This window comes from Agelaius tricolor, unplaced genomic scaffold, assembly GCF_023055355.1.
Source record: "Agelaius tricolor isolate 1412-34295 unplaced genomic scaffold, bAgeTri1.0.p SCAF_30, whole genome shotgun sequence".
Classification (NCBI taxonomy): domain Eukaryota; kingdom Metazoa; phylum Chordata; class Aves; order Passeriformes; family Icteridae; genus Agelaius; species Agelaius tricolor.
Genome location: NW_027269290.1, coordinates 7916800 through 7944416, shown reverse-complemented (window position 1 = coordinate 7944416; position 27617 = coordinate 7916800). Strand labels below are relative to the sequence as shown.

The 27617-nt window shown below is 44.4% G+C and overlaps 1 protein-coding gene across 3 annotated transcripts; it reads right to left on the bottom strand.

Annotated features, from left to right (window-relative positions):
• Positions 1-3162: 3162 nt before the first annotated feature.
• LRIG2 (leucine rich repeats and immunoglobulin like domains 2) lies at positions 3163-26605 on the bottom strand. 3 transcript variants are annotated; one of them, XR_011682913.1, is made up of 19 exons: positions 26236-26603; positions 21819-21890; positions 21269-21343; positions 20643-20777; positions 19983-20126; positions 19709-19852; positions 18797-18940; positions 18420-18563; positions 16217-16297; positions 15318-15389; positions 15110-15178; positions 13452-13615; positions 11890-12210; positions 10542-10823; positions 8875-9324; positions 8252-8401; positions 7097-7378; positions 4016-6198; positions 3163-3814 (listed from the first exon to the last, which is right to left on the bottom strand). XR_011682913.1 is itself a non-coding variant. In XM_071450497.1 (18 exons), the coding sequence occupies exons 1-18, from the start codon at positions 26472-26474 to the stop codon at positions 5972-5974; spliced, it is 2982 nt and encodes a 993-aa protein (XP_071306598.1). In that variant the 5' UTR covers positions 26475-26605; the 3' UTR covers positions 3163-5971. The 3 variants fall into 3 exon arrangements, 2 of the variants coding, with proteins under 2 accessions (XP_071306598.1, XP_071306596.1); XM_071450497.1 differs by having other exon boundaries at positions 3163-6198; positions 9088-9324; positions 26236-26605; XM_071450495.1 differs by having other exon boundaries at positions 3163-6198.
• Between the last annotated feature and the right edge of the window lie 1012 nt (positions 26606-27617).

Sequence of the window (27617 nt, the reverse complement as noted above, 5' to 3'; positions counted from 1 at the left end):
CACAGGCACTGGCAGGGCTGAGCATTGCTCCCCAGCTCCTGCTCCAGCTCACAGTGGAGTTGTGTCCTCCAAAGGCAGTGCTGCCTCATCAATAATAAAAGGCAATTTCCCCAGTCAGAGCCAGGAGATTACTCAGCCCTTCGTGCGCTTCATCTGCAGCTGACAAGATGGGAAGGACTTTGGGAAGATGCAATTTGACAGTAACACAAAACAACAACAACATTAAGGGAAGAATAATGGCAAAGATGTCTGTCACAAAATTTGTGTTCCTTAACCAGGAGCAAGAAATCAGAACAGCCAGATCCAAGCAGAACCTGAAAGGGAGGGCAGGAGTGCAGCAAGGAGCCAGGTATCACTGCTCATGGGGCATCCCGGCACTGTAGGATCTCAGGTTCAGGATGTGGCCACAGGGAGGATGAGAGGACCCTGGTGTCACTTCAGCCAGCTCAGAAACTTGCCAGCTCCATGACAAGTGTGGTTGAGAGGACTTGCCTGGGAGAGAGGCAGTGCTGCAGGAGTGTTTCAATGAGTTATTGGGCTCTGCTGAGTGAGGGCTTCCCACTAACCAGAAATGCTTCCATCCCATCCCCCTCACAGAGACCTTCTCCTCCAGAGAGGGTGTCCCTGACTCTCGCTAAGGACCTTGGGGATCCCCCATTTTGGAATGAGGGTCTGACTGACAGCGTGGTGGGTGCTACAGGCAGACGATTACTGTGAGGGACTGGGGGGAACCCCACATGAAGACTGTAATTCCCATCATGAAGCCACACAGGAACAACATATCCTGCTGTCTGTCTGAAGTCACCCCCTCCACATGGAGCCAACAATTGTGCAATTGGGGTTGTGATCCCTGCTGCTGGTGTTCCCAGTGAGCCACTTCAGGGCCAAAGCCATAAAAATTAGGATTTGGAGTTTATTTGTCTGCTTATGAATATGTGGGTTCATTCTGAAAAAGGACCCTGTGTATGTTCCAGCTTCCTATGTGCAGGGAAGAGCAATCTGGAGTTCATGGGGCTCCCAATGCAGGTAACAGCCCTGGCTGCTTTGAGATTGGAGTCCAAAGCCCCCAAGGCTGAGGGTCCCGTGAACCCAAGGACTGTCTTCTCCTTCCAACTCAGCTATTTGTTTATTCCTTTGCTAAGACCATACCCGACGGACTTGAGGGTCAATTTAGCAGAAGGTGACGACATCAACCCACAAATGAGGGGGTAACTTTTCCAAGTGGGTGTCTGGAGGTAGCCCAGGGACACTTGGGGCTGCTCCCAGAGGGGGCTTCACCCAGTCCCCTGCCCCTGCTCATGTCCCACAACCCTGCCCACCCCACTGTGCTCATCAGCTCCTTCACTCCACGGTGCCCAGGCCTATGCTCACGGCACCAACCATCACACTGGAGCCTGAAGACACATCCAAAGGGGCCAGAAACTCCTGCAGGAGGAAAGGAGAACCTGGCAGGCAAAAGGGAAGGTGCTTTAATGAAGCATCCAGTATTAAACCACTGAAGGCTTAAAGAGAGGAAGGACTAGGATCCTCCACAAAAACCCAGTCATTAGTGAAGCCCAAGGGCAAATGCAATTGTTTTCTGTTTTTTTCCTGTCTTTGATAACCCAGTTTTTTACTCTCATCAGCACCAGGCTTGTGTTAATTTTTAAATATGCTTGGGTAACTGAGAACATTAACTATTCATGATCTTATCTGCAATAGCTGTTGGCTCTGACACTGTGCTAGGGAGAGCTGAACTTGCCTGGGAAGGCAGTAGCTGGTTTTTCCTGAGCATCTTGTTGAAATGATCACAGGGGTGGGGTTCCATAACACTCCTGGATAAATCAGGGCTTGTGGGGCTGGTTAGGATAATTGAGGCCATTCTCCTGCAATTGAGGTGGCTTGAAAATACTTAGGAGGACACAAAAAGCTGGGATCTGGGGAATGCTGTGGACACTCTGAATGCTTCAGCTCCAGGGAAACCCAAATATGGTTTAAAAATATAAGGGGGTCTTCCTGAGGTGGCAGGGGACGCTGCTGTCCCCTGCCCAGCCAGGTAGTGTCCTAGTCCAGGCAGAGGCTGAAGGAATCCCTGATTATCAGGAATGTGAGCTGATAAATCACAGAATCATGGAATGTTTTAGGTTGGAAGGGACCTAAAAGCTCATCTCGTTCCACCCCCTGCCCATGAGCAGGTTCACCTTCCAGTAGACCAGGCTGCTCCAAGCCCTGCCCAACCTGGCCTTGGACACTTCAATGGATGGGGCAGCCACAGCTGCCCTGGAAAATCTGTGCCAAGGCCTCAGCACGCTTACAGGGAAGAATTTCTTCTTAATATCTACTCTAAACCTTCCCTCATCAGCTTAAGGCCTTTCCCCCTTGTCCTGACACTGCATGCCCTTGTGCAAAGTCCTAGTCCAGAATAAGCATGAAGGTCAGCATGTCTAGGGTGGGGGGAACAAGGCACATGCAGGTCTTGGGAGCCCTCTCCCTGGGTGTAAACATCTGTAAGCAGGAGTCGGGGATGAAGCAGCTGCAGGAGCTCAAGTTAACCTGAGAAAAGCAAGTCAGTGCTAAGATCTGGGAACAGGTACAAGAGTGAAGAACACAGGACAGAGCACAGAAAAACAAAGGTGATTATCAGAACATGAACCAGCAGAAGAATGCAGGGAGAGAGAGAGGGAGTTATTCAAAGGAATAAAAAGCTCATGCTGGTTTTCAGGAGGGATTGGGCTAGCAGCACCTCCTGCAGCTGAGCTGGCATGTGGGAGATGCTCCCACTAACTTGTGCTGACAGTTCATTGCTAGAAAGAAAATCATCTTTTCAGAGGATCCAGAGTACAGGAGGGCAGCATTGGAAAAGCAGGAGAAAAGTGTGGGGAGCACAGTGATGTGCAAGGCTCCTGGCACAGAGTTAACACTACTGTGGAAGAACCACCCCTCCTCCATTTTCCAAAAAGGGTACAAGTACTTCCTGCAGGAAAACTGGAAATGACAACCACAGAATCAGAGAATGGTTGAGATGCAAACACCCTCCAGAGGTCACCTTGTCCAAATCTCAGAGTCCCAGAACCATGTCCAGCTGGCAAAGTTTACTCTATTTTTTTCCCCCTATGAAAATTAAATACCATAGGAAAAAATATAATGATTCAATTTGCAAACTAACAGAGTTACACTGAATGCTCAATGTGTACAGCATTTTATTGTTTGGACATATGTTACAATGGACAATCATATATTACATATGCTATACAAAATATACATTGTGCTGTGAAAAAAAAAATATAAATAGACAATAGGAAATAGCAAGAGGGAACAGAAGCAGCTTTGCTCTTGCTGCTTCTGAACCCCCTCAGTTCCTGTACCGGTAGTGCTTTGGCATTGATTGAGGCAATTGCTTGTTTTTACTGAAAAAAGAAAGGCCACTCTGTCCCTCTACAAAGGGGAAACAAGACACACATGATTTTCTCCTCCAAGTCTACCAAAGAAGTTTTTCCACAGTGCAGCAAAGTGTCACCTACTTACAAGCATCAGCTATTTACAACCAGCTTATGGACTTTAAATGCTCATGGAAGGATGTAAATGTCTTAAATCAGGATTCAGCTTTTATAGGCCAATCTCTCACAGAAATCAGAGCAGCTTTAGCTGCACTCTCTGACAGCCAGCATAGTCCTGGTACAGACAGTAGCGATTTTAAAGCCCTGACCCAGGACAAGCAGGTCTCACCTACCTAAAGTGAATTCTCTTGCTCCAGAGAGTTGTACCCCAAGTACTCTCAGGGCCTGGATGATGCCAGCTGCACTGTGACAGATGTGTGAGCTCAGCTCCTACAAAGCTAGAGAGGAATGAAAGAAACAGGAATAAGCATTTGCCAAATGGCGATGAGAGAGCAGCAGCAGGGACGCGGTTTCCCCACTGCTGGCAATCACAGATGCCAGCAGCACCTTGTCCCAGTAGCCTGAGTGACTACTGGCTGAGAGAGCAGCCCAAAATGATAAGGCTTTGCTGCTGCTATAGTTTCATGGCATGACCTGACCTTTTTCATCTGGATTTAAACTGACAGTGCTGGGTCCTTGCAGCAGGGAGCACTTTGGATTCAGAATAAGCACTGTGCCTTAAATGCTGTCTGGGAAGGAAAAGTCTGGAGGAAATAAAACCAGAAAGAAATGAACTGATAAATTTCTTTTTTGTTAAAGATTTCACCTGTCAGAATTCCAAAATTTACAAACCTGTGTTTCTCTCTATTTTACCAAAAGGTCAAGGACAATTGAATCCCCTCCCCACTAAAGCTGCTGTCTACCAAAGCAGCCATGCTGGCTTTGAGAGCATGGGAAAAGGCCTTAAAAATATTTACCCATTTGCAAGGTTTTGACTATTATTCCTGTCCAAAGAGTCATGGGAAAAGCATCATTAATCCCAGTGTTTCCCCACTCATTTACTCAAATACTTCAGTCTCTAAATTCTGCTGTGATTCTGCATGACTAGACCTAACAATTGAGTCGCAAATCTATCAGTCCAGGAATGGATCAATGGGAATTCTCACATACCTACAACTGAGCTGGGCCAAAAAGGGGTTTCTTTACAAAAATATCACACAGATGGCTTTATTTGGGTCCAAATCCTATAGCTCCAAAGCAGACAGTAGTGACCAGGAAGGAAGCACCTCACTCTAAAGGCGTGACCACAGAGCACAATGTACCTGCTGAAAACCCATCCCTGAGGAGTCTTTTAACACCTTCTACCAAAAAGGGGCATTTTCCCCCAAAAAGAACAACTTTCCAGGAAGCCTTTATAATGTCATTTGTCATCCTCATTTTCTCAGGCACATCTCACTGAAACTACGGAGTCTGAGCTTCCTCTGTGTCAGCAAGATCTTTCAGTAGTGAGGGGTTCCCTGCATTGTATCATTTCTCACCTGTCAAATATTTAAATATTTTGACCACACCAAGATTTAAGGGAACTATTAGTTCAACAATGTAGCCTGATATTTTACAACAGAAAAGGATCAGTGTTTTAAATTCCATATGCCTTTGGCTATGCAGAAGAAATAAGTATTCATCAAGTGCTCTCTCAATTTACCTCATGCTTTTCATCACCACATTCTTTTTAAAAGTCCATTTAACTGTCAGCTGGAGACCCTCTCAGCAGATACAATACAAAGGGTTTTTTCATAGATAAAAGCTTAGATAAACCTTGAAATTCTGCTACTATCATGAAATGAATCAGCTTGCAGCCAGGCACACAGTTGTAGGCAACAATGAAATTCATCAATATCACAGTTCTACCACATATCTATAAGTAAATGCACTTTTCAAAACAAAGACAGCTCTACTCCCTCACAAACAAGCTTTCAGTCCCCCCAAGCTCCCCATATGGCTTAATATGCAGCTGTCAAGACTAACAGTATGATACATACTTTAGCATAATAAAAAATAATTTACATTACAGTCAACACATTTATATGCTTAGTGTATACAAAATATTTATAAATGCGAGTTTATTTACAACTAGAGTCCATTATTCATAGAAGAAAACAAGCCCCAAATTCAGACTGGCAACAGACACCTGCCAACAGTCTAAGGAAGGAAAAGCTGGCCAAGAGTTTTACACTTACAGTTCCGGGGGAATTCCATGAGGAGGCCCTGATGGTTTGTTTCCAAGCAGACAAAACACTAAAATAGCTACACACATTCTTCAGAGCTTTCCAAAACATGCACCACCACAAAGACTGCTTCCAGCATCACACAATCCATGTTTTAATGTTATTTTTGTAGATAGCACTAATTTTCCATGTGTTCTCTGGTGCACATTCCCATTTCCAATGGAAAAATTGCAGAAAAAAGGGCACGTGCCATCTCCTCCAAGAGAGTCTGACTCTTTAGTACTTGCAGACACGTACACAAGCATCTTTGGCCTTGGGGTTAGGTTAGTACTGAGGTAGTAAATACAGTCAGTCAAAACGTGGATTTGCTTTCAAGGCTTTGCGAGTGTTTTATGTGGTTTCACTGTGGTCATGAATGTTCCGTGTCCTGTTAAAATCAAAACTCTCCTCCCGCAGCCTGCGGCAGGACCTGGGTGATGCCTGGTCCCGGCCACTGTTGGCAATAGTGTCGCTCCGGAGTGGCTGTGACGCCTCGTGGGCCAACGGATGGTGCAGGAACTGCGGGTGAGAGCAAGCCAGGTCTTTGCTGCCTCCCCACAGAGGAACCTGGAAGGGCTCTGAGGGAGAAAAATTAGAAGATAAACAGAAGCAAGTTCATAGAGTCAAGGAATATCCTAAGTTGGAAGGGACCCTCAAGGATCATGGAGTCCAACTCCTGGCCCTGGACAGACACCCCAACAAATTCCACCCTGTGCCTAAAGAGCGTTGTCCAAACATTCTTTGAGCTCTGGCAGCCTTGGGGCCATGACCATTCCCTGGGGAACCTGGGCAGTGCCCAACCACCCACTGGAGGGAGGACCTTTTCCTGATACCCAATCCAAACCATTCCTGACACAGCTCCAGCTGTTCCTCAGGTGCTGTCACTGCTCATAAAGAGCAGAGATCAATCACACTGAGATTTTAAAAAGATTTGAGCTCTGTGACTCGGCAATTACAATCCTTCTGAGATTATTTTCTCTGGTTTTGAGAGCATATTTTACTAGATGCTCTCCTTTTCCAGCAATCTCTTACAGTAACCAGGAACACATAGAGCTTCAGTGTGAATTTTTAAAAAGGTGATCTGGAAGAAAGTCAACAGAAAAATAACCAATTTAGGGAGCTCTTTGAACTTCAGGCCAGCTCAAACAGAAAGGCTATTTGAATTTCTTATGTGAAGCTCCAACTTTTGGTTAACACATGTCCTTGAAGTATAAGCAAAGACTCACATTCCACAAACTTAAGCCTGCAAATTAAGAAATTCTATCTTTTTAACATCACCCTCTTCAATCTCAGGTACTGGATGCAAGCTGTTGCTTGCTGATGCAACACGGGCATTTGGAGAACAAGTATTTTAACATGTGAGTTATTCCACAAACTACTGGCACTTGAAGCTGTTTGTCAATAGTGAAGGGCAGCATAATGAAAGCCAAAGTTATTAGGGAATACAAAGCAACAAAAGGAAAAGTGGACACTCACCAATAATCTGCTGGGAAGAGATTTTCTTATCACTTTTTTTGTCATGGTTGGCAAGGAGGACAGGCACATCTCTGTCTCCTAAGAGATTACCCAGAGCATTGGTTTCGTTGTGGGTGTGTGCTGTGTACGTTTCCTTGGGCATCTGCACCATGAGATTCGGGAGGCTTTGATCCAGGGGGTCCTCCTCGGTGATGAAGGCATAGGGACAGTACTCTCGGGTCCGGGAGTAGATGTTGGCATTGTCATAACAATCTGAGCAGATCACTAATGGTGCTGCACCACCTGATGAACACAATGGAAAAATAAAATACTCTCAAAAGGATGAGGATGCCAGATTTTCACAGGCTTTATGTCCTGGTATGATCATTTATTACAGCAGCACAGATTGAAGGCTCTTTTTAGAGTTAAGGGAGTAACAGAGTACTTGGCTTGAGAGGTCACATGAGAAATCCCCCAGGTTCCCCCATCCAAATTCTCCACAGCAGTCCCCTTCTGAAGCTGACCAGGGGAACCCATAGACATGTTCCCCTATTTCATGGGCAAAAAAGTTCAATGCAAGTGCAGCCAGCTTGGGCACCAGGGTGAAACAGCCTAGGGATTAAACTGGGATACCTGCCCACATCCAGCTTGGACCTGACTTGCCCCTGCATGCCCACACAGATCAGAGCTGATGATAAACCAGTCACTTAGATGAGCTGCTTCTCAACTCCTTCCTCATACAGACTCTAGTGCAGTGGGACTGGGCTGGAGGGACCATGGATGGGTGTGAAAAATTTACACTGAGGATCAATTTTCAAGCCAGCCTATATAACGAGTGATGAGTCCTCAGCATTTTGATGACAAAGAAGGCATCTCAATGACACGAACATCCAGAAAAATGTCCAAACAAGGTAGGGAAATAGTGCAGACCCTTTAGTTATAACTGTAACAAGCCAACCAACCTTAAAACAAACCAACCAGCCAACCTTATACCAAGGATAGGAGTCACAGTTAGTCATCTGCCAAGCAAAATCTATTTTCCACCTCTTCTGCCTGGGCTCTTGAGATGCCAAAGAAACAGGATAAAGATCTATCTTGACACTTAAGCTGTGAGGATGAGACTGTGCATTGGCATCCTGATGAGGCACTGGCAACACACCTGAGGCCTTTGCTTACCATCTGTGCCTTTGTGCATGTAGCTGCCAGCTGGAGGCATCAGCTGCTGATGGCTCCCTGCCTCCAAGCTAGTGTAGCCTTCCTGAGGCTCAGACAGTGTTCCTTGGGAGGACAGGTAGCTGGGAATGTCAGCAGGTAGATTCATCTCCTCTGCAAGGCAGAATTAACATTGGCAACATTAAAGAGTGTGAAGATTTCAAGGTATTAACACCACTATTCCCCACATTAACAAGAATATCCAGAATTTCAACTTGCATGTAGGTATTGTTTTTCTGCCTCAGTAATTAGAAATCCAGACAGCCAGTTCAAAGCTGACAGGGCCAGAAAGATACTTTACACCTATTATTCCAGGCCCTGAAAACATTTCTAAATTTATTCAAATACCTACTTCCAAACTTTACTGTTTTCCCTCAATGTAGGGCAAACCTAGTGTATAAGGAATAGAATTAGCACACTTCTGGTATTTAAAAGAACTTCTAAAATGGAGGAATTTGAGCAAAACCCTGAAGGGATTTTAGAAGGAAATCTTCAGTTCTTTAATCTTATCCATATGTAACAAATCCAGAAATTTAAAGTGTTTTTGACTAAAAACAGGACCAGAGACAGTTGATTTGACACTTAACCTGTGTTAGTGATGCTGTAGTCCTCATTCTTTCTCCTCATGTGGTAGATGACGATAACCCACACCAAGGACGTTCCCACCACACAACACACAACAACGATAATCACAATCCCTACTGTTGTCCAGCCATCCTCTTCATGGACAATGGCACTCTGGGAAGAATCACAGTTGGGGGAAGCCAGGACATTTAGGTAAATATGGCCACGCTCAGTGCCCAGTGTGTTGGACATGATGCATGTGTACTTCCCAGCATCCTCCAGTCCTGCATCCACAATGATGAGGAGCTGATTTGCTGCAGCGAAGAAATGCCGCTCGGTGACTGTCAAGGGACCATCGTCCTTGGTCCAGTTGAGGCGAGGGGCAGGACTGCCACCAGCTATGCACTGCAGGACGGCAGTTTCACCTCGGGTCACTGTCCTGTCCTCCAGGGGCCTCATGAAGGAAGGAGTTTCTGGGACAAAAAGTGAAATTGTAAGATAACCTTAAAGAATCATGGAAAAATATAATGGGCTGGAAGGAAACTCAAAGATCATCCCATCCCATCCCCTGCCATAGACAGGGACACCTTCCACTAGACCAAGTTGCTCCAAGCCCCACCCAAGCATTTCAAGCACTTCCTGGGATGGGGCAGCTGCAGTTGCTTTGGGAAACCTGTGCCACTCCAATTCTAAATTTGGCCATAATGTTAAGAGTCTGGAAGGAACTGACCTTCCATTATTACTCAGCATAGTTCACAGGATGGGTCAGCTTGGAAGGGACCATAGTGGGTCATCTGGTCCTACCTCCCTGCTCAAGCAGGGTCATCCCAGAGTACATGGGACAGGATTGCACCCAGGAACATCTCCAGCTAGGGAGACTCCACTCTGGGCAGCCTGCTCCTGCACAGTAAAGAAGTTCTTCCTCACATTCATGCAGAGCTTGCTGTGCATCAGTTTCTGCCCTTGGCCTCTTGTCCCATTGCTGAGCAGCACCAAGCAGAGCCAGGTCCATCCTCTGACCCCTCCCTGCAGACATGGACACAGACTGATGAGGGCTCCTCTCAGCCATCTTTTCCCAAGATTGAACAAGCCCAGTTCCATAAGCCTTTCACAGAATCATGAAATCATTTAGGTTTGAAAAGGCCTCTAAGATTATCAAGTCCAACCATTCACCATTTCCTTCTAAGAGTGATGCTCCAGTCCCTTCATCATCTCTGTAGCCTCTGCTGGACTTGCTCCAGGGACTCTCCCTCTTGTCCTGAGGAGCTCAGAACTGGACACAGCACTCCAGATGTGCCTCACTAGGGCTGAGCAGAGGGGCAGGATCACCTTGCTGACCTACTGGCAATGCTCTTTCACATGCATCCCAAGATCCCATTGGTCTTCTTTGTGGCAAGTTTGTTACCTGTGACAAAATTTGCTATAAGGCGACACAAATTACTTGCCTGACCTACGCTGCTGGACTAAGATATGCCCCTCAGCTCCCTGCAAAGATCACACTAACTCCAACTCCACCAGGCAGCTCTGCAACTCAGGTTCTAAAGCTTCACTGTGTAAACATCACACCAAGTGCTGCTCCTTGTATTTTAACTTCATTCTCCACCATTTCAACTTGCTACTTATAGCTAAGCTACACTTCCACCGCAGATGTGCAGGGATCCATCTGCCAGTACAGGCCAGTCACACTTACCCAGCACAGTCAGGGTAGCATTGGCTGACAGTCCCCCTGCGATGTTCTGGGCCATGCAGCTGTAGATCCCCATGTCTTCCATCTTCACATTTGCAATGAAGAACACATCGTCCTCAGGCATGACATGCATCCTCCTCTCTCTTGCAGCAGGGAAGTCTGTGCCACCATCTTTCTGCCAGGAGATCTGTGGGGGTGGGTGGCCCTCAGCAGCACACTCCAGGCGGGCCATGGCCCCGGTGCGGATAGTGAGATCCATGGGAGTTTTCAGGAAAGAAGGGAGCTCTGGAACAAAGGGGACATCAATTCAGCATTTTCATTATCAGGTAAAATGCAGCAAAAGCTCCACAGTAGAGAGCAAATTTGAAAACATATCTGAAACACTCCATAAGAGAGAGCAACAGATTCTTCTGAAGAACTGCACAAATTTTCAGTGGTTAGTTTTAAGAGCCTTTCTCCCAAAATTTAAATGCAGTCCCTGCAGTGTTCATAGAACCACAGAATGCTTTGATTTGGAAGAGATCCTTAAGACAAGGGCAAGGACACCTTCCAATCTCCCAGCTTGCTCCAAGCCCTATCCAGCCTGGCCTTGAACACTTAGAGGGATGGGGCAGCCACAGCTGCTCTGGGCAACCTGTGCCAACCTCACAGGGAGAAATTTCTTCCTACTATCCAATGCAAATGTACTCTCTTTCAGTTTAAAGCCCTTAAGTTCCTCTAAGATGATGAAGGGAAGAAGATGATTTCTCATGGAAAGAATCAAGGGAAAAGTCTTTGCCACATTTTTCTTCTCTGCTAACAGGGAAGGCATGCTTCCATCTCATCACCTCTTCTCTGAGGTACTGTGGGGACCAGTGGTCTGCTGACTGATGTGAACATTGTTTATTTTGAGGGAAGGGGAGGTAAGAAGACAATCATCATGGCTAAAAATAAAAAAAAAAAAAATACTTCACTTCTGACTTTTCTGAGTTTTTACCACTTATTTTCTGATGAGTCTTCCCCAGTTTTACAAACATGTGGGAAAGGTGCTGAGTTCTGAGGAGACAGTAGAGGGAGCTTTTAGTTTAAAGAATTCCACCTCCAATTAACAAAATGAACAACTAATTGTGTTCTAATCAAGCATGGGAGATAAACGCCACTGTCAAAAAAGTGAACAGAGGCTTTTCATCCACAAAAAAAAAAAAAAAAAAAAATCACTTCTTTCCAGCTTTATAAAATTATGTGTGATACATCTAAATCCCATTGATATTTGCAAGAGTATTTTGGGCCAGCTTGTGAAAAATAGACTTGTAGCTACTTAAATGGAGTTTTAGGTTCAGAGTGTTTCTCCTTTTTTACCATTATCACTTACCATTGACAGTCAGCTTGGCTTTGTTGGAATAATTGGAGCCAAAGTGATTGGTGACAATGCACTGGTATTTCCCTTCATCAGTGAAATTCACATTGAAGAGGTGCAGGACAGTGGTGTATTCCAGCACCTCCCCACTTTGCTGCTGGTACCTGGCAAAGTTCTCAACGTCGGCATCATAGAGGACCTCGCTGTCTTTGCGCCAGGCTGTGGCCATGGGGGAGTCACTGCTGCTCACAGCAGTGCACATCAGGGTCACATTTGTGCCTCGCAGGGCCACCGTGGTCTCTGGGTGCACTCTGATCTGTGGTTTAGGGAAATTATCTGAAAAGAAAAGCACGAAGATCAGCTACTTTCCTCTTAAACTTGAATTAATATTGCAAGAAAACTCACTCAAAAGAATGCAAACAAAACCAAAACTTTGGGAACAGATGTCATGCTTGAGGGGCACAAATTCAGCTATTTTGAGCTGGAAATCAAGCTGTGAAGGAGGCAGAAGAATCAGCATTGAAAACAATCAGTGTAGAAATGTGGTGCTGAGCAGCCCTGCCTTTTGTCCAGCTTCTGAAACTTGCTATATTTAGATCACACTCAAAAATCCTGCTCAGCTGAAGAGCCAGACCATTTTATGAAGGACTGAGACTTACTTTCAGATAGTTTAAATACCCTGAAGAGCCTTGAAGTTCTACAAGCACAAAGTATAACAAGCTGGAACTCCACTAACTCATCCCACTCGATGAAAATGGTTTCCATATCCATAAATTCAGCCAAGACACTCCCACAGGCACATGCAGAGCTCTGTCAGATGCCACTGTGGTGGTACTGGAGTGGAGAAGTAGGTGCATGCACCTACATGATTACTATTGTAGCCTTTGCCACCAAAGCAATGAAAGAATTGCACATACACAAATAACTGTTATAAAATTTGCCCACCAGGAAAAGGAAACATCAGGCCTGCCACAGGCTTCATGCAGACTCTGGGCAAAGAGTTTCAGATCACCATAAAAATCACAGTTATGGAGCACCAGAAAATGTGCCAGAGCCTGAACTACTCTAATTTCTGCCCAGAGCTGTGGCTGTCCCATTCCTGGAAGAGCTCGTGGCCAGGTTGAACAGGGCTTCGTGCAACCTGTTCTCATGGAAGGTGTCCCTGTCTAGGGCAGGGGTTGGAACTGGATGATCTTTAAGGTCCCTTCCAACCCAAACTATTTTATGATTCTGCAATATTCTGCTGGTACAGGCAAGAAGCAGGAAGAAAATGTCAAACAGACCTTACAAAGCTAAAGGTAGTCATAAGCAGGGAGAATGAAAGCATAATCCTTTCTTACTAGTAAACTAAATAAAAAACAATGCCCAACAGCACTACTCCTTCAGGTTAACTTCAGTGCTCAAACACCACAAAACAGCAAAGAGATGCAGAATTAAACCCCAAACTTACAGCAGACTCAGGGATGTACATGGGCACCATGGCCAGGACCAAGTACCTCCTCAGAACTACAGCCTGATTTCAGCTACATGACTTGTGTTACTGTGCTTTTGTATCAAAAGTCGCTAAAAATACAAACCACAAACAAAGTCATCAAGGTCCACACTGAGAAGGCTCTGTCCTGCCAACCAGTCAGGGTGAGCACAGCTGACACTGACAGCCCGCAGCAAATGGTTCTCACTGAGCCACTGGGGCAGCCATTTCAACTGGCAATCACAAAGCAAACTGCTTGTGTTCAACACTCTGCAGAAACAGAGCAAAACAAAAGGGTGAGTGAAGGTTAGTTCACATGCATACATGTGATTTCACACAGCAAAGCAACTTAAAGCATACACATACAGACATATCATATTTACAGTATTATTTTATACTTATAAGTATTTATTATAAAATCTTGGGTATTTATGCTAGAATCAGTCCCTCTATATCATCATTAAAACCTAACATTTCATTTTAATCCTGGAGAATATAAACTCAGAGTTTCAACTTCTAAAAAAACAATCCCAAAACCACTAAGCCTGTCTCTACAATTATCTCATCCCTCTTTAAAGCAATTAAAAGAACATAACATTGCAGCGCAGCTCCATGTTTCAAACTAAACACAACTGCCATTATGAAATGAGCAAAAGCCTCAATTCTCATTTTAATGCCAGCTGATAAATATTTAATGCCAAAAGTGATTTATTTCATACAGATATCAACTGCAACAGCTTGTTTTCTCTGCTCGACAGAAGACCTACCGACAGAAAGCAATGATGGGTCTCTTCTTTCCTACCATCTGCTTTCAAAGTTTCCCAAGTATTATTACTCATTCGCTGGAGAGCCAGACGCCACCTCTGAACTGCCTTCAAGACATGGGGGCTGAGTTTTATTTGCCAAATACTCCAAATATGAGTTTGACTAACTTGAGACAGTCTAGCATTTAATAAGAATGTATCCTAATGATGTATCCTAAGATGCAGCCAGTCATGGGAGAAAAGAGGCACCAAACAAGCCAGGATTCCATCCTGCTCTTTGCCTGCACATATCAATGACTCATCACTTTTAAAATACATCAGAGAAGGCAACTTTAATACCTGAAATAGTCTCCTCACAGCAGCAGATCTTGCAGACTAAGTCCATCTGGCCAAGGTTAACTAATGGAGTAGTAAACAGTTTTAGACCAGATTACAACAGTCAGAGACTTTATCTCACAGAAAGGACTGCATTACAGTAGTATTAGTCTTGGGTGTGAAGGTCATTTCACATTATACTACTTCAGATGTCTAAAGACCACAAGAGACCCTATCAGCTTAAACAACTGCTGAGCACATAGAAAATCTTGTCTAGCTGTGAATTTTAAAGCCTTTCCCTAGCCCCCAAAAATAGGAAGAAAAACACAGGATTTGCTAATCCCCCTGAGAGATTCCTGATGAATTATTTGTTTTGTTCACTGCCTACATGCAGCACTGAGCCTGCTGCAAAATCAGGATAGGAAAAGCTTAATGGTTCAGTACTGCAAGAAAAAGTTAACTCCTCCTAACTGCAAATAAGGAAATGCAGTTGAAGATTTTATCAAACCTTAAATCTAAATATTCTGCTACCAACTTTGAGTTGATATTTTACCAGCATTGCTGCAAATATTTCATGATGAAAGCAGGCACACTTCAGACAACTTCAAACAACCCTACAATGGCTGAAGAATTCTTTCCAAGGTAGGGCTAGTAAAGAATCTCTAAATAATTGTTATGAACTTACAGCTCCTTCAGCTGAGCCTGGGCAAAGGCATTTTCTTGGATGGACATTATTGCATTGTTGCTTAAATCTCTGTAAGTTAAGCAAAGAGTACAATCAGGAGTCAATGTGATTTCATATGCTGCCTTCAGTTAAATGCTTGAAAATCTCACAAAGAACACAAGACTAAAGTTGACAAATAATTAGGAGTTCTACAAATTAAAATACTTACAGATGTTCAAGTCCTTCGAGACCAGAGAATGCTTTTTTGGTAATTGACTTAATTTGATTTCCTTGCAAGATTCTGAAAATAAAGGCCCAGAAACCAGTCTGAATGTCAATATGAGTTCAGAAACAAGACCCAAAAGAAATACCTATGATGCTTAACTACATTTTTTTCTAATTGTAGCTGAGATACAGGACTAAACACTATTCTTTTTAGCTTAAAGGCTCAACTATTTTTCCTGAGAACAGGGCTTCTTTTCTATTTTCAACTTAGAGATTTGGGTCAGAAATGTGTCAGAAGATAATTTAAGTCAGGAGGATGAAAGAGCAGTAAGTAGAATTTGGGAATGGAGCAATAACTTCCTAATACCAACCTGCTACCACCACACAACTTCCTGGACCGCACCCTCACACCAGGCTATTTGTTATAAACAAAGTTTGTAACCACACAGGATGGAGCTTCCCAGAAAACACGTGGCACTGGATGAAAAGTGCACAGTCTAAGTATCAAGCAGTTTGTTAATGCAATAGTGTTTCAAATTTGCTCAAAAATACTTTGTATTTTGGGGGTTGTTTTTTTGATAAGTAGTAACTTTTACCCAAACCACAGAAACACAAAAAATGACAATCACCACACAGAGGGAGTGAGGTATTCAATAATAAATGCAGTCAAATACTTATGCTTCATCTCACCAAATTGGTGCTGTAAGGAAATGCAGTGCTACATGGATCTGATGCCCCTGAACAAGGAACTCAGGACTACATCGAGTGGTTGTTACACACAAGTGGAAACACTGAGAAAGGCTTTCTACCTCATGTCATTGACTGGCAATTACTTAATATTTTGCACTCTCCCTCTCTGCATGCCTGGGAAATGCTGTTGCTCCCCTAATTTGTAATACATACAGTTTATCCAGCCTGCTGAGTCCCACAAAAGCTTCATTTGCATCTTCTATGGCCCAGGAGATCTCATTGTTCCGCAAGTCCCTGCAGGAGAAGACATTTCTCAGAAAGAAGACTTGGAACATCATTCTAACCAGGGCTAGTGGTGAGCTGGGGAAGACAGGCCAGGTATGGGGCTCTGGCACACCTGCAAGGTTTCAAACTTTTACAAAACTAAACTTGTCAGGAAATGAATTTCTCACTTCAGAGGGGCAAAAGGGAAAACTTCATAAGTGCTGCAGTAAGCACCACAAAAATTCCACAGCAGAACTTCTTGATGTGGCATTTAAGGAAAGCCCCAGTCTGACCAGTACTTTTCATGTGATGGACTATATGCCAGGAGCTGGGAGAGGCTCTTGAAGCAAGTTGGCTCATGTAAGGGAATTAACCAATACACCAGCAGCATTAACCTTCACAAGTAACAGGCTTATACCAGCATTAGCATATTAAGGAATTACACCCAGGCTACAGTGTAGGCCTGTCAGGCACACCTTGGTGGCTTTTTCAAGATGAAGTTGATATTCTGCTCACAAATCTTGTTATCAGCTAATGGTATTTCTGGTTGACCTCAGCATAGCATTTCAGCCCCTCATGGAGAAGAAAGGTCTGAACAGCAAAAGCAATACAGCAATAATACAGTTTGGAGAGGATTAAATGCTCTTCAGAAAGAAGATGAAATAAATTCACTTGCATTTTTAGCCTGAATGGCATGGGCTGAGCCAAAAGCAGCTGTTTTGATACCACCATGCATAGAGAGGAGTGTATTTAAAGGAAATCATGCTAATAAAAAATATTCTACGAACAGCTAGATAAAGCTTCCAAACAAGTCAACTGACACAAATCTAGCTGCATACACAGGCAACTGTATATACCACTCATATAAGCACCTCTTTCCCTGTGCTAATGAGGGGAAAATGAAGTATCTACTTTCCCATTATGTGAGACTGTAAACTGTGTAGAACACCATTGTGGAAGAGACTGGGATCAACCTCCAGGATATCATCAGTGGTAACAACAATTTTCTTACTTTTCTTACTCTGAAATATAGAAGTCCTGTTAAAATCACACACAGAAATACATACACCAGCTGTAGCACCAAACAACCAGCACACAACCAGCAATGGAACAAAAACCACATGGTATCTCTCATTTTTTGAGGTATTTTTACACTCCACTACTCAGACCACTCAGCAAAATGAGTGAGCAGCCCAAAAGAAAACCCCTCATTGTGTGAGAGAGGAGTTGGCTCCTCATGCCTGGCTGGGCACTAATGCTTGGAGCCTTGTTAATCACCCCTGCTCTCCATCCTGCACATTCCAGTCCCAAAGCAAAGGGCCAGGCCCTCACTGTTGACAGACATCCCTGAGAGCCCAGGACAACTTACTAATTAATCTGCTCTTGTTCTTTTTCATGCTACTCTAAATCTAAGAAATTAGGTTTAATTATTTAATTAAAAGGTTGTATTAAAGTTAACAGAGTATGACTGCTTACATGAACCTCTCCGGTGAATTTGCTTAATTAAGCATTTATTTAATGAAGTGACAGAGGGGTTATAAATTTTCACTCCTTTCTCAAGTACTGTTGTTTAAGATAATTACAACTGTTCAGATCTACCTGGGACAGGACTGGATCTCTTCAGAAATATCCAAGATCTGCCAGAAAAGGTCCTGGCAAGTGCAAAGCTGTGCCTTAAACAGCAAGAAGCAACTCTACACCCCCAGTTATGTTTGTGAGGTCAGAACATGAGCAAGATGGGGCTAAACCACACCTTCTACAACACAGAAAGGTTCAGTCCTTGGTTTCTGAGGTTCCAAACCTAGGGAAACCCTCTAGAATAAAGAGCTCCAGGCTATTTGCTTCACAACTGGATACACAAGGTACCCACACCTCTCAGAAGCCACAGAACACGCATCTGAGTACCCAAGGTCACCAAATCATTGTTTCTTATACCTCTGCTATTGAGCAGTTGGCTTGTTTTAGCTGGGCTGGAATTCTGTCATCTTGGCAACCAAAAGATTATCAGCCCTTCCATACCTGCAGGCAGGACAGCACCAACAACGATCTCAGGCTCCCACAGTGCAATATCCATTATCTCTACTTCCAAAAGCTCCACTTAAACTAAAATTGCATTAAACTGAAACGTCTGTTTGAAGTTTTCTGTACTTACAAGGTTTGAAGATTTGTCAGACCTCTAAAGACACCATCAGCAATGTGATTAATGCGATTGTCACTCAGGTTTAGCTTCTCCAATAAACCAAGTCCCACAAAGGCAGATTCCTTGAGGCGAGTGAGCTGATTGTATGACAAGTCTCTGAAAACATTCAACACACACTTTAAAGGCATGCAGGGGGATTAATTATTAAGATACTATCTGACTTGATTGACTATTGTGTTCTAATTTCTCTAACAGAACACTTATAATTAAAATACATCATCGCCATGGGCCTAGCAAGGAAATTGAGTACTTCCTTCAGTAATTCATTCTTGCCAATCAATAACTGCAACATTTCAAAAATCCCCAATGAATAGTAGCCCAGGACTTACAGCTCAGCAAGTTTTTGGCAGAATTCCCATGCATCTGGGCTGATCCTGGTGATGGCATTCTGGCTAACATAGAGTTGTTGCAATGTCCGCAGCCCATACAGCCAGCCCTTGTTTACTTCTGTTAAGTTATTATGTTCCAGTTCTCTAATGAATTAGACGGAAAAAACATTTGCCAAAGAGATAATAAATGAAACATCTACTTACAAAATTTCACCTTATGGATGTCAAAATTATTTATTAACTTTAAGCCTCAGACAACACAAAATGCATGATTCTTTCAATCCTGTTAAATTTTAAAAAAGTAACTAAAGTACATGAAGAACTGAGTAACTAAACACCAGCTTCAGGGATGAGTGGCAGAAACAAAACTATAATCTCTATTCTCAAAAATAACTTTTTAGAAAAGAAGTCTTCTGCTAACATCACATCATACATCCTTGTGTTCACACTGTCAAAGTCATGGAGGAAAGAACAACCCCATGCTATGGGGACTGCAAATAAAAACCAGCAAAAAGCAACTACAGAGGCAAACATTCTTGATCAGCATGTAGGAAGAAGCTGGAAAGAAGACCAATATAAAGGAATCACAAGACTGGTTTGTGTTGGAGGGACCTCAAAGATCTTCCAATTCCAGCTCCCAGCCATGGGCAGGGACACCTTCCACTAGACCAGGTTGCTCTATTCAACCTATTCAGCCCTATTCTACCTGGCCTTGAACACTTCCAGGAATGGGGAAATGTATCTTACCACTTCTGAAGTAACCAGACATGACATAAAAATAATGGGAAAACTCTTTTCCTATGATTTTGTCAATATTCCAGCACAGCCTTGATGTAAGGGAAACCATACAGGACACAACCCCCCAGAGCCATTTTCTTTATGCTAAAAAACTCCACAACCAGGCATACTCACAATTCCTCTATATTACCCAGGCCAAAGAATGCTCCATCCATTAGTCTGCTAATCCCATTGCGCTGCATTTTCAAGGATTTTAAGGATTCCAATCCTTGGAATGTAAGACTTTCCACTATTTTAATCCGGTTCCTTTTCAGTTCCCTTTCATAAAGATGACAGTCAAATATTAAGACACCTTGCAACAAGCATCACTGTGTGAAAGTCAAGAACATGCTGAGATTAACAGCTCAGCTGCAAATGTTGTTTGGATGTTTTCACGATTGTTACTTACAGAAACTGCACATGAGGCAATCTGAAGATCTTTGGTGGAATCATACTAATCCTATTTCTGTTCAGTTTTATCACCATTAGTGAGCTAGATAAGTTATCAAGGCAACCTGCTTCTAGAGTAGTTATTCTGTTGTTACTCAGATTCCTAAGGAAGAAAGGAAGGAGGCCTTTCAGAACACAGAGAATTTGATGAACACAATGGCACAAGCACCTCAGAGCAACCACTGATTAAGTGAACCCAAGACCCTTGCAAAGTTACATGAGAAATCTAAATCACCAAGCTAAATCCTTCTTCCCAAAGGAATAGGTGTGAGGAGCTGATTTTTACTGCATGTCCATGTTTCAGTTAGAAGTGGTTAACACAATGTCCACAGTGATCTACTCAAACAGGGCAGAAATTATTCCCTGTCCCTGATGGCTTACGTACCTGCATTCTGACAACAGCAATTGCTGTTTTCCGTGTTATTTGGGAAAATACAATACAGATTGGTATGAAAACTATTTTATTTCAAGGACATCTGTAGCTCCATTAAGCACTGCTACCAGCTCAAAGCTGTGTAAGGATGTCGACTTTAGGACACTAATTTAAGAGTAAATGAGGTCTCCAACCCTATCATTGTAGAGCCAGGAATCCCAGAAACAAAAGTTCATTCATACTTACAGGTACTTCAGTTGCATTCGTGGAAAGGAAGAGGCTTTAATTTCTGAGATAAGATTAGAACTAAGATCTAGATTTTCCAATGAAAGGTAGACCTGGAGTTGCTCAGCATTTATTTCTGGAATGGTATTGTGCACCCTGAAAAAGATCAGCAATAAATATGATTATCACAACATCTCATCCTTCTGGATGCACAGCTGAAACAGCAAGAGGATTCTGTATATCAACAGTACTAGTGAGCCTCATAAATGGGACATGCACAACATGCTTAAAAAAGTGTTAATTCCTAAAGCAATACTGCAAATCCAAGAGCTATTTGCCACCATGACATAAGAACAGATTCAAATTCTGAGGCCTATAGATGAGCTGGTCCTGTGGGAAGTTCCTGGACTGAATCCCACCCTTTTAAAGCTGCCTGCCTTGGTTAACTGCATTTTATTGGTAATTTAGGGTGACTTGATTGTCCAACTGATTTGTATTTCTTTAAAGAGCGCTTACATATTCCCTGATGCTCTTCATGTGAGCAGTATTTCAAGAAAAAAAGATGTTTTCCTACAATTTGATAGCAGAACTCTAACATGGTTCTCCCATTTGTTAAACAAGAAAAAGGCAGATGAGCTATTACTTACAATGAAAGAAGAGTTATATTCGAAGTTGTTTCTCCAAAATATGGAATTTCACTTAGCTCATTGTAATTCATTTTCCTTAAATAGAGGGCAAAAAAGATTACTGACACTTCAAAGAGGAGAAAAATCCTTCTGTATACAGAAATAATTAATATCAATGGTTTTAAAAATTTTACTGTATTAACAATACTTAGTAGTTGACAAAAAAGATTCCTCAAGAGCTTAAATACTAACAATTTGAATGGTGAAACACGCTAGCTTTTCTCATTTTCATTGATACTATTACTTCTCTTTCATTTGAAATCAGCTATAGCCAAAACAAATACTCCTCATTTCTCTTTGAAAACACTGGTCTTCTGCTCTTTCATGAGAAAGATTTCTGCTCACAACACCATAGTTTTATACATAAAATGTGCTGCCAATATGGAGCATCAATTTTTAATTAACTTGCACTGAATATTTCTGCAAGACAGACCAGGTATCTTGACATGCACTAAAACATTCTCATTAGAAAGGATATCTTTAGACTTTATCCTCATAAAAAACAACTTACACTTCTTGGAGAGTAGGGACAGACAAATCAATGCTCCAATTGGATGATAATAAATGATTATGACTTAAATCCCTAGAGAACAGAGAAAAAAGTTATTTAGTTCCTGGAATAATAATAAAAAAGCTCAACAAACCCAAAACATGTATACATTATGCAATCTCAAGTTTGAAACTGCATTTATGTGTTTTATACAGTTGCTCCTTCACTAAAGAAAAGGGCTTGTTTTAGTGGTCACTCACAATTAAAAGTCTAAACAGTTCTGTTTCTCTGTTTGAATAAAAAAAAATTAGTTAAAGCTTCTTGATAGGAACATTGTACTTGACCAGAGAATTTTGGCTTTAATCCAGAGCTTTATGAACAACACTTGCCCACTACAAGAAAGAAAAACTTTGCAGGGACATGAGAGTAATTTCTTACAAAACACCCATTATTGAACTGCTTCCATTTTCTTAGTTTCCTAAGATGCTGACTAGCCAAGGCAGGCTTATTTTAATGGAACAATATACAGAGAATTCCCAAACAAGCTGAAGTAGAGAGAACCCTGAGGCTGGGAATCTTACAAACAGATGCTTTAGCACCAGCTGGTTTTACTTATAAGAATCAAATGCAGGAGTTGGACTCTTTCAATGGGCAAGAGTCATTAAATCCAGCTTTAATGCTCACATTGGGTGTTGGTGCTATTCCCATTGCTGTAACTTTACACAGTATCTTACTTTTGCCTTGGACTTGGTGCATAAATGCAACAGATGCATCCACTTCCAAGCACAGGCTGCCTCTAGTCATGATGGACCAAAAAAGATCAGGTTTGTGATGGAAACCCGGTCCCAGCCATGCCAGAAAGGACAGGCAGATGTCAGTCCAAAAGGTGAAACCAACCCATCTATGTGACATTTTGCTGGTACAAGTCCAGCACAGAGGTGAATCTCCGAAAGCTCACGCCAAGAGCCTGAATCCTTGTGTATCAGGCAGGCAGCAGCTATGCTGACACAAGAGACAAAATCACACTTTGCAACCACAACTCTATTTATCTGTTAAAATGAATATTAAAATGCAAATGAGTATAATTCAAAATATTTCCATTGACAACCAGGTTTGGACAAGCCACAGCATCCACACACGCCTCTGTTCCTGCAACAGCTTTGGGCCTGTGCTTGACTCCACATGCACCAAGGGCCAAACTTGATCCTGCAAAAATCATTAAGTCCAATTCCTGGTCCAGAACAGGTCAACCCCAAAATTCCACTGCATGCCTAAGAGCATTGTCCAAACACTCCCTGAGCTCTGGCAGATTATTTTTGATCTGTAAGACCACAACCTACTAAAAGACAACATGGACTGACAATTGACAAACTACAGTATAGTTACAGTTGTTAACTTTCACTCAGGTTCAGTGTAAAGATTCTGCTGAATTATTAAAATCCTGGGTGTCATGGCAAGTCAGGCAGTTGTTAATGTATTCTTTTAATTACACCAGGATGCAAATTATACAGATAGAGCAGTGTGGGTTTGGAAACAATTGGAAAAAAAAGACTCAAGAGAACCTGGAGAGAAGAACTGCAGCCAGTCGCAGAACTATTCTGCAGCTCTGCTTCCTCAGTACATGTGGTAATTAAGCCAGCCCTAAACACTAGGAAAAACACAAAAACAACCAAGCATGAGCTGCTCCTGAGCAGGCTTCCCACCTCAGGGGGCTGAATGCTCAAGATACTCTCTCCAGCTGCCCACATTCCCCTGGACCGTGCTCAGCCCCAGCCTCTGGGCATCCACAGGAGCCTGGCACAGACAGGTGGAGGGAAATATGATCCCAAATCCCAGCAGTAGACTTTCCTGAATTTTTCAAACATGCAGGCACCCAGCCAGTGCTGGCAGTCTAATCTTGGAGCAGAGTGTTTAACCAGAGCAGGAAGTACTAAGCCATGCTGTTTCCAAAGAACCAGTGCGCAACAGATGGAGGAAGGAGACAATGGACATGGAAGATAACGCTGCACCCCTAAAGGTGTGCAGATACTCCACTAATGAGCAAAACCAGGCCACGGGTTCTGAGCCAGACCAACCTGTATATCAGGCACAGCTAGCGGGCACTGACATACATCTTGGAAGCAAGATTAATACACATAGAAAACTGAAACTTGATTTTTCTAAGGCTTTCAGGAAGACTATAATAGAATATGTTAGCTGGGTAGGGAACCTACAACAACCTTCTAGTCCACCTGCCTGACTACTTCAGGACTGACCAAAAGTTAAAATTATTCAGGACACTAAATTCCTCCAAATTCCTCCTAAATACTGACAGCCATGGGGCCAAGGTGATGAGGATGTGCTAACAACCAGTTATCCCCCCCAGAAACCTACTGTCGTAATATTGAGTTAGAAATTAAGATTTTAATTCAGAAAGCACAGGAAGTATTTTTCTATTATTACTCAGATTTGGACTACAATGAAGTTTTCATTACAATAAGTCCTCTTTCAAGAAGTTGGGTAGAGTTGATATTTAAAGTGATTCTGACATTATTTATATCTACATTCTGTTACTAATGCTTTTCTTTTTCAAACAGACCAACTGATCACAAAAAACAGAATTAATACACCGGCTGATTTTCTGTGTTTAGAGATCATTCAATCACACAGCTAAGATTCCTGCTATTCTGGAGAACCAGATGCCATTCCCTTGTTCTGGAAAAGCCAAAGCCAAAGAAGCCATCCTTTAAGCAGCCTTTGTAACTGGGAGGCCCAAGCTGAGCAGAATACAGAGCAAACATGCAAAATTTGTATTTTGGAGATTCATCTGGTATTGTATACAACATCATCTAAACATTCATTTTGAGCTTAAGTGGTACTCATCTCTTAAGTAAATAAAACAGAACACACATACCAAAGTGATTATGGATGATGAAGAATGATCCTAATTCAGCCAAGCTGAGCATACTGTGGCACTGCAGAGGTGTTGATGCAGAATGCAGGCAGCCAGTTGAGCTCACCCAAAAAATCTACTGTGAACAGAACTTGCTGAACTAATTAACTGATACCTGAACTACTTCTATTCATCATCTGTCTGGTTACCAGGATATATAAACACACCTGCCACTATGGGACTAGAGGCAGTGACCACCAGCATTGTGCTTCTCTCTGCTCCTACACACAGGGCTGGCATTCCTTACTCTAAAGAAACTAATGTTAACAGGCAGACATACAAAAAAAAATATTTCATAACTCCCTAACTTCACAACACTTTTCATCACCTACCAGGTTAGCCACAAAACATATATAACATATATAACATTTTGCCTTCAGAGGCAAAATAAAGTTTCCTGAGTACTTCCATCATAAAAACCAAGTTTTGTTCTGCTGGCTTCAATAAAAACAAAAAGTGAAAATAAAACCAACCTGCACACACACACACACACTGGAAGCACCACCTGCAAGTAATTTCAGAATTAGGAAAAAAAAGAATTTTTAGTCCCCAGTGCCAGTTGAAATGGTATCACAGAACTAATAGAGAAAAGCACATCAGGGACTTGATCATGTGAGAAAAAATAGGCTTTGATTAATTTTAAACAGCTGGTATACATTATAGGTCATTTAGATTCAGAACTGCTAGAGTAGTACTAGTGAAGAAAAAACATCATCCATGCTTCATGTGCCAAAATCCTGAAAGCCACAACAGAGGATAGACACAGAATGGATAAAGAGCAGCTCTGAGGAGGACTTGGTGATGTTGGTGGATGAGAAGCTCAACAGAAACGTGCATCTGCAGCCCAGAACAACGCCCCCCCCCCCCCCCCCCCCCAGCCCTGGGCTGATCCCCCAGGATGAGCAGCAAAGGACGGAGCGATGCTGCCCCTCTGCCCCGCTCAGGTGAGACCCCACCTGCAGAGCTGCCTCCCACCCTGGGGCACCACTGCCGGGTGCTCTGCCCACAGCCCTCCGGGTTCTGTGAGAACATCCCGCGGACAAAATCACAGAAACTGTTAGGTTGGAAAACACCTCCAAGATCATTGAGTACAACCTATGACCAAACACGACCCTGTCAATCACACCACGGCACTGAGTGCCACGTCCAGTCGTTCCTTGAACACCACCACCTCCCTAGGCAGCCCCTTCCAATGCCTAATCACCCTTTCTGTGAAGAAATTCCTCCAGATGTCGAACCCGAACCTCCCCAGGCACAGCTGAAGACTATGTCCTCCTGTCTTACCGCTTGTTACCTGGGAAGAGAGCCCGACCCCCCAGTTGACTGCACCCTCCTGACAGGAGTTACAGAGCGAGATAAGGATACCGAGCGCCGAGCCCTGCCAACCCTTCAGCCCGGGCCTCTCACCGCCCCCGCCGCCGGGCCCCGGGCCCGCACCCCCGCCAGGCCGAGACCTGCCCACAGCCCACAGCCCGTCCGGCCCCGCAGCCCCCCGCGCTCACTCACAGCCCCGTGGTGCCGGCGGGCAGCGGCGGAATCCTCCGCGGGCCCGGCCCGCTGGGCAGGCGCTGCCGGCTGCAGTCCAGCAGGCCGCGGCGGCACGAGCAGGGCGCGGCGCAGGGCTCAGCAGCGGCCGCCCGCGCACACAGCGCTGCCGCCGCTAGCAGAAGCAGCGGCAGCAGCGGGGGCCGGCCCCGCGGCGGCGGCCCGCGGGCGGCCCGTACGGCCGGCCCCGCTCTCCGCATCCCCCGGCCCGGCCCGGCCGCGCCGCCCCGCCCGGAGCTACCGCAACGCGCAGGCGCCGAAAGGCAGAGCCAGCACAAGCGCCGCCCTTCGCTGACTCCCGGCTGATTTACCGAGCCGCGCTCGGCGGGGCCAGGGGAGCGAGGTGCCACCTCAAGCCCCGCCCAGCACCCCCGGCAGGGCTCTCGGGGCGGGGTACGCATGCGCGGCGACACGGCCGGCAGCCCGGGCGGCCCCGCGGCCTGCAGGCACAGAGGGGGCGGTGCCACCGCAAGCCCCTCCCACACGACTTCCGCTTGGCGGTATAGGGGCGGGGCCGGAAGGGCTCCGGTGCGGCCTTAGGCGGGACGGGCGGGCGTGTGGGCAGGCGCTTTCGGTGGTTCCGCTTCGTCCGTTTGCACCGCCAGCTTGTCCTTCGGTGGGTGTCGGGGTCTGCACGGAGGGCTCAGATGACCCACTGCTGTTCCTTCCAAGCGGATCCGTTCCGTGTCACGCTCTCCCCGGGCTGTGGCTGCAGCGCACCTGTGCTCAGGTGTCCCCAAAGCTGTGCAGCTCCACTGGCACCACGGCCTGAGTCTGTGCTCCCACAGTCAGCAGGAGGGCACACGGACCTGAAGGGCTCCACCTGGATCACACCAGCATGGCCAGCACTGGCCATCGCCAGTGCCCAGCCTGGCTACAGCACCTGGGCACAGACCAAACCACCGACTGTGTGCCCAGTACTGTGTGCCCTCTGCAGCCCCTCCATGCCATTTGCGTCCTAACGGGGGTCTTAGGCTGCTCCCATACCCCACTGCCATGGCCATGGCCTCCAGGTTGGCCAAGGTCACAGAATCATTTAAGTTGGAAAAGACCTCCAAGATCATCGAGTCCAATTTGTGACTGAATACCACCTTGTCAACTAGATCGTGGCACTAAGTGACACATCCAGTTGTTCCTGAAACACCTCCATGGATGGTTACTCTTTGAGCAGCCTGTTACATGTCTAATCACCTTTTCTTTGAAGAAATTCTTCCTAATATCCCATCTAAACCTCCCCCGGCACCTCTTGAGGCCATTTCTTCTTGTCCTGTCATTCATTCCCTGGAAGCAGAGCCTGACTCCTGGCTACACCCTTCTTTTAGGGGAGTTATACAGAGTGAGAG

Coding starts and splice junctions, on each gene's coding strand:
- LRIG2 (XM_071450495.1), bottom strand. CDS start 26,474: ATGCGGAGAGCGGGGCCGGCCGTACGGGCCGCCCGCGGGCCGCCGCCG. Junction 18,564..18,796: donor TGCCAAAAACTTGCTGAGCT/GTAAGTCCTGGG, acceptor GAATGTTTTCAG/AGACTTGTCATACAATCAGC. Junction 6,199..7,096: donor CTCTTCCCAGCAGATTATTG/GTGAGTGTCCAC, acceptor TTTCTCCCTCAG/AGCCCTTCCAGGTTCCTCTG.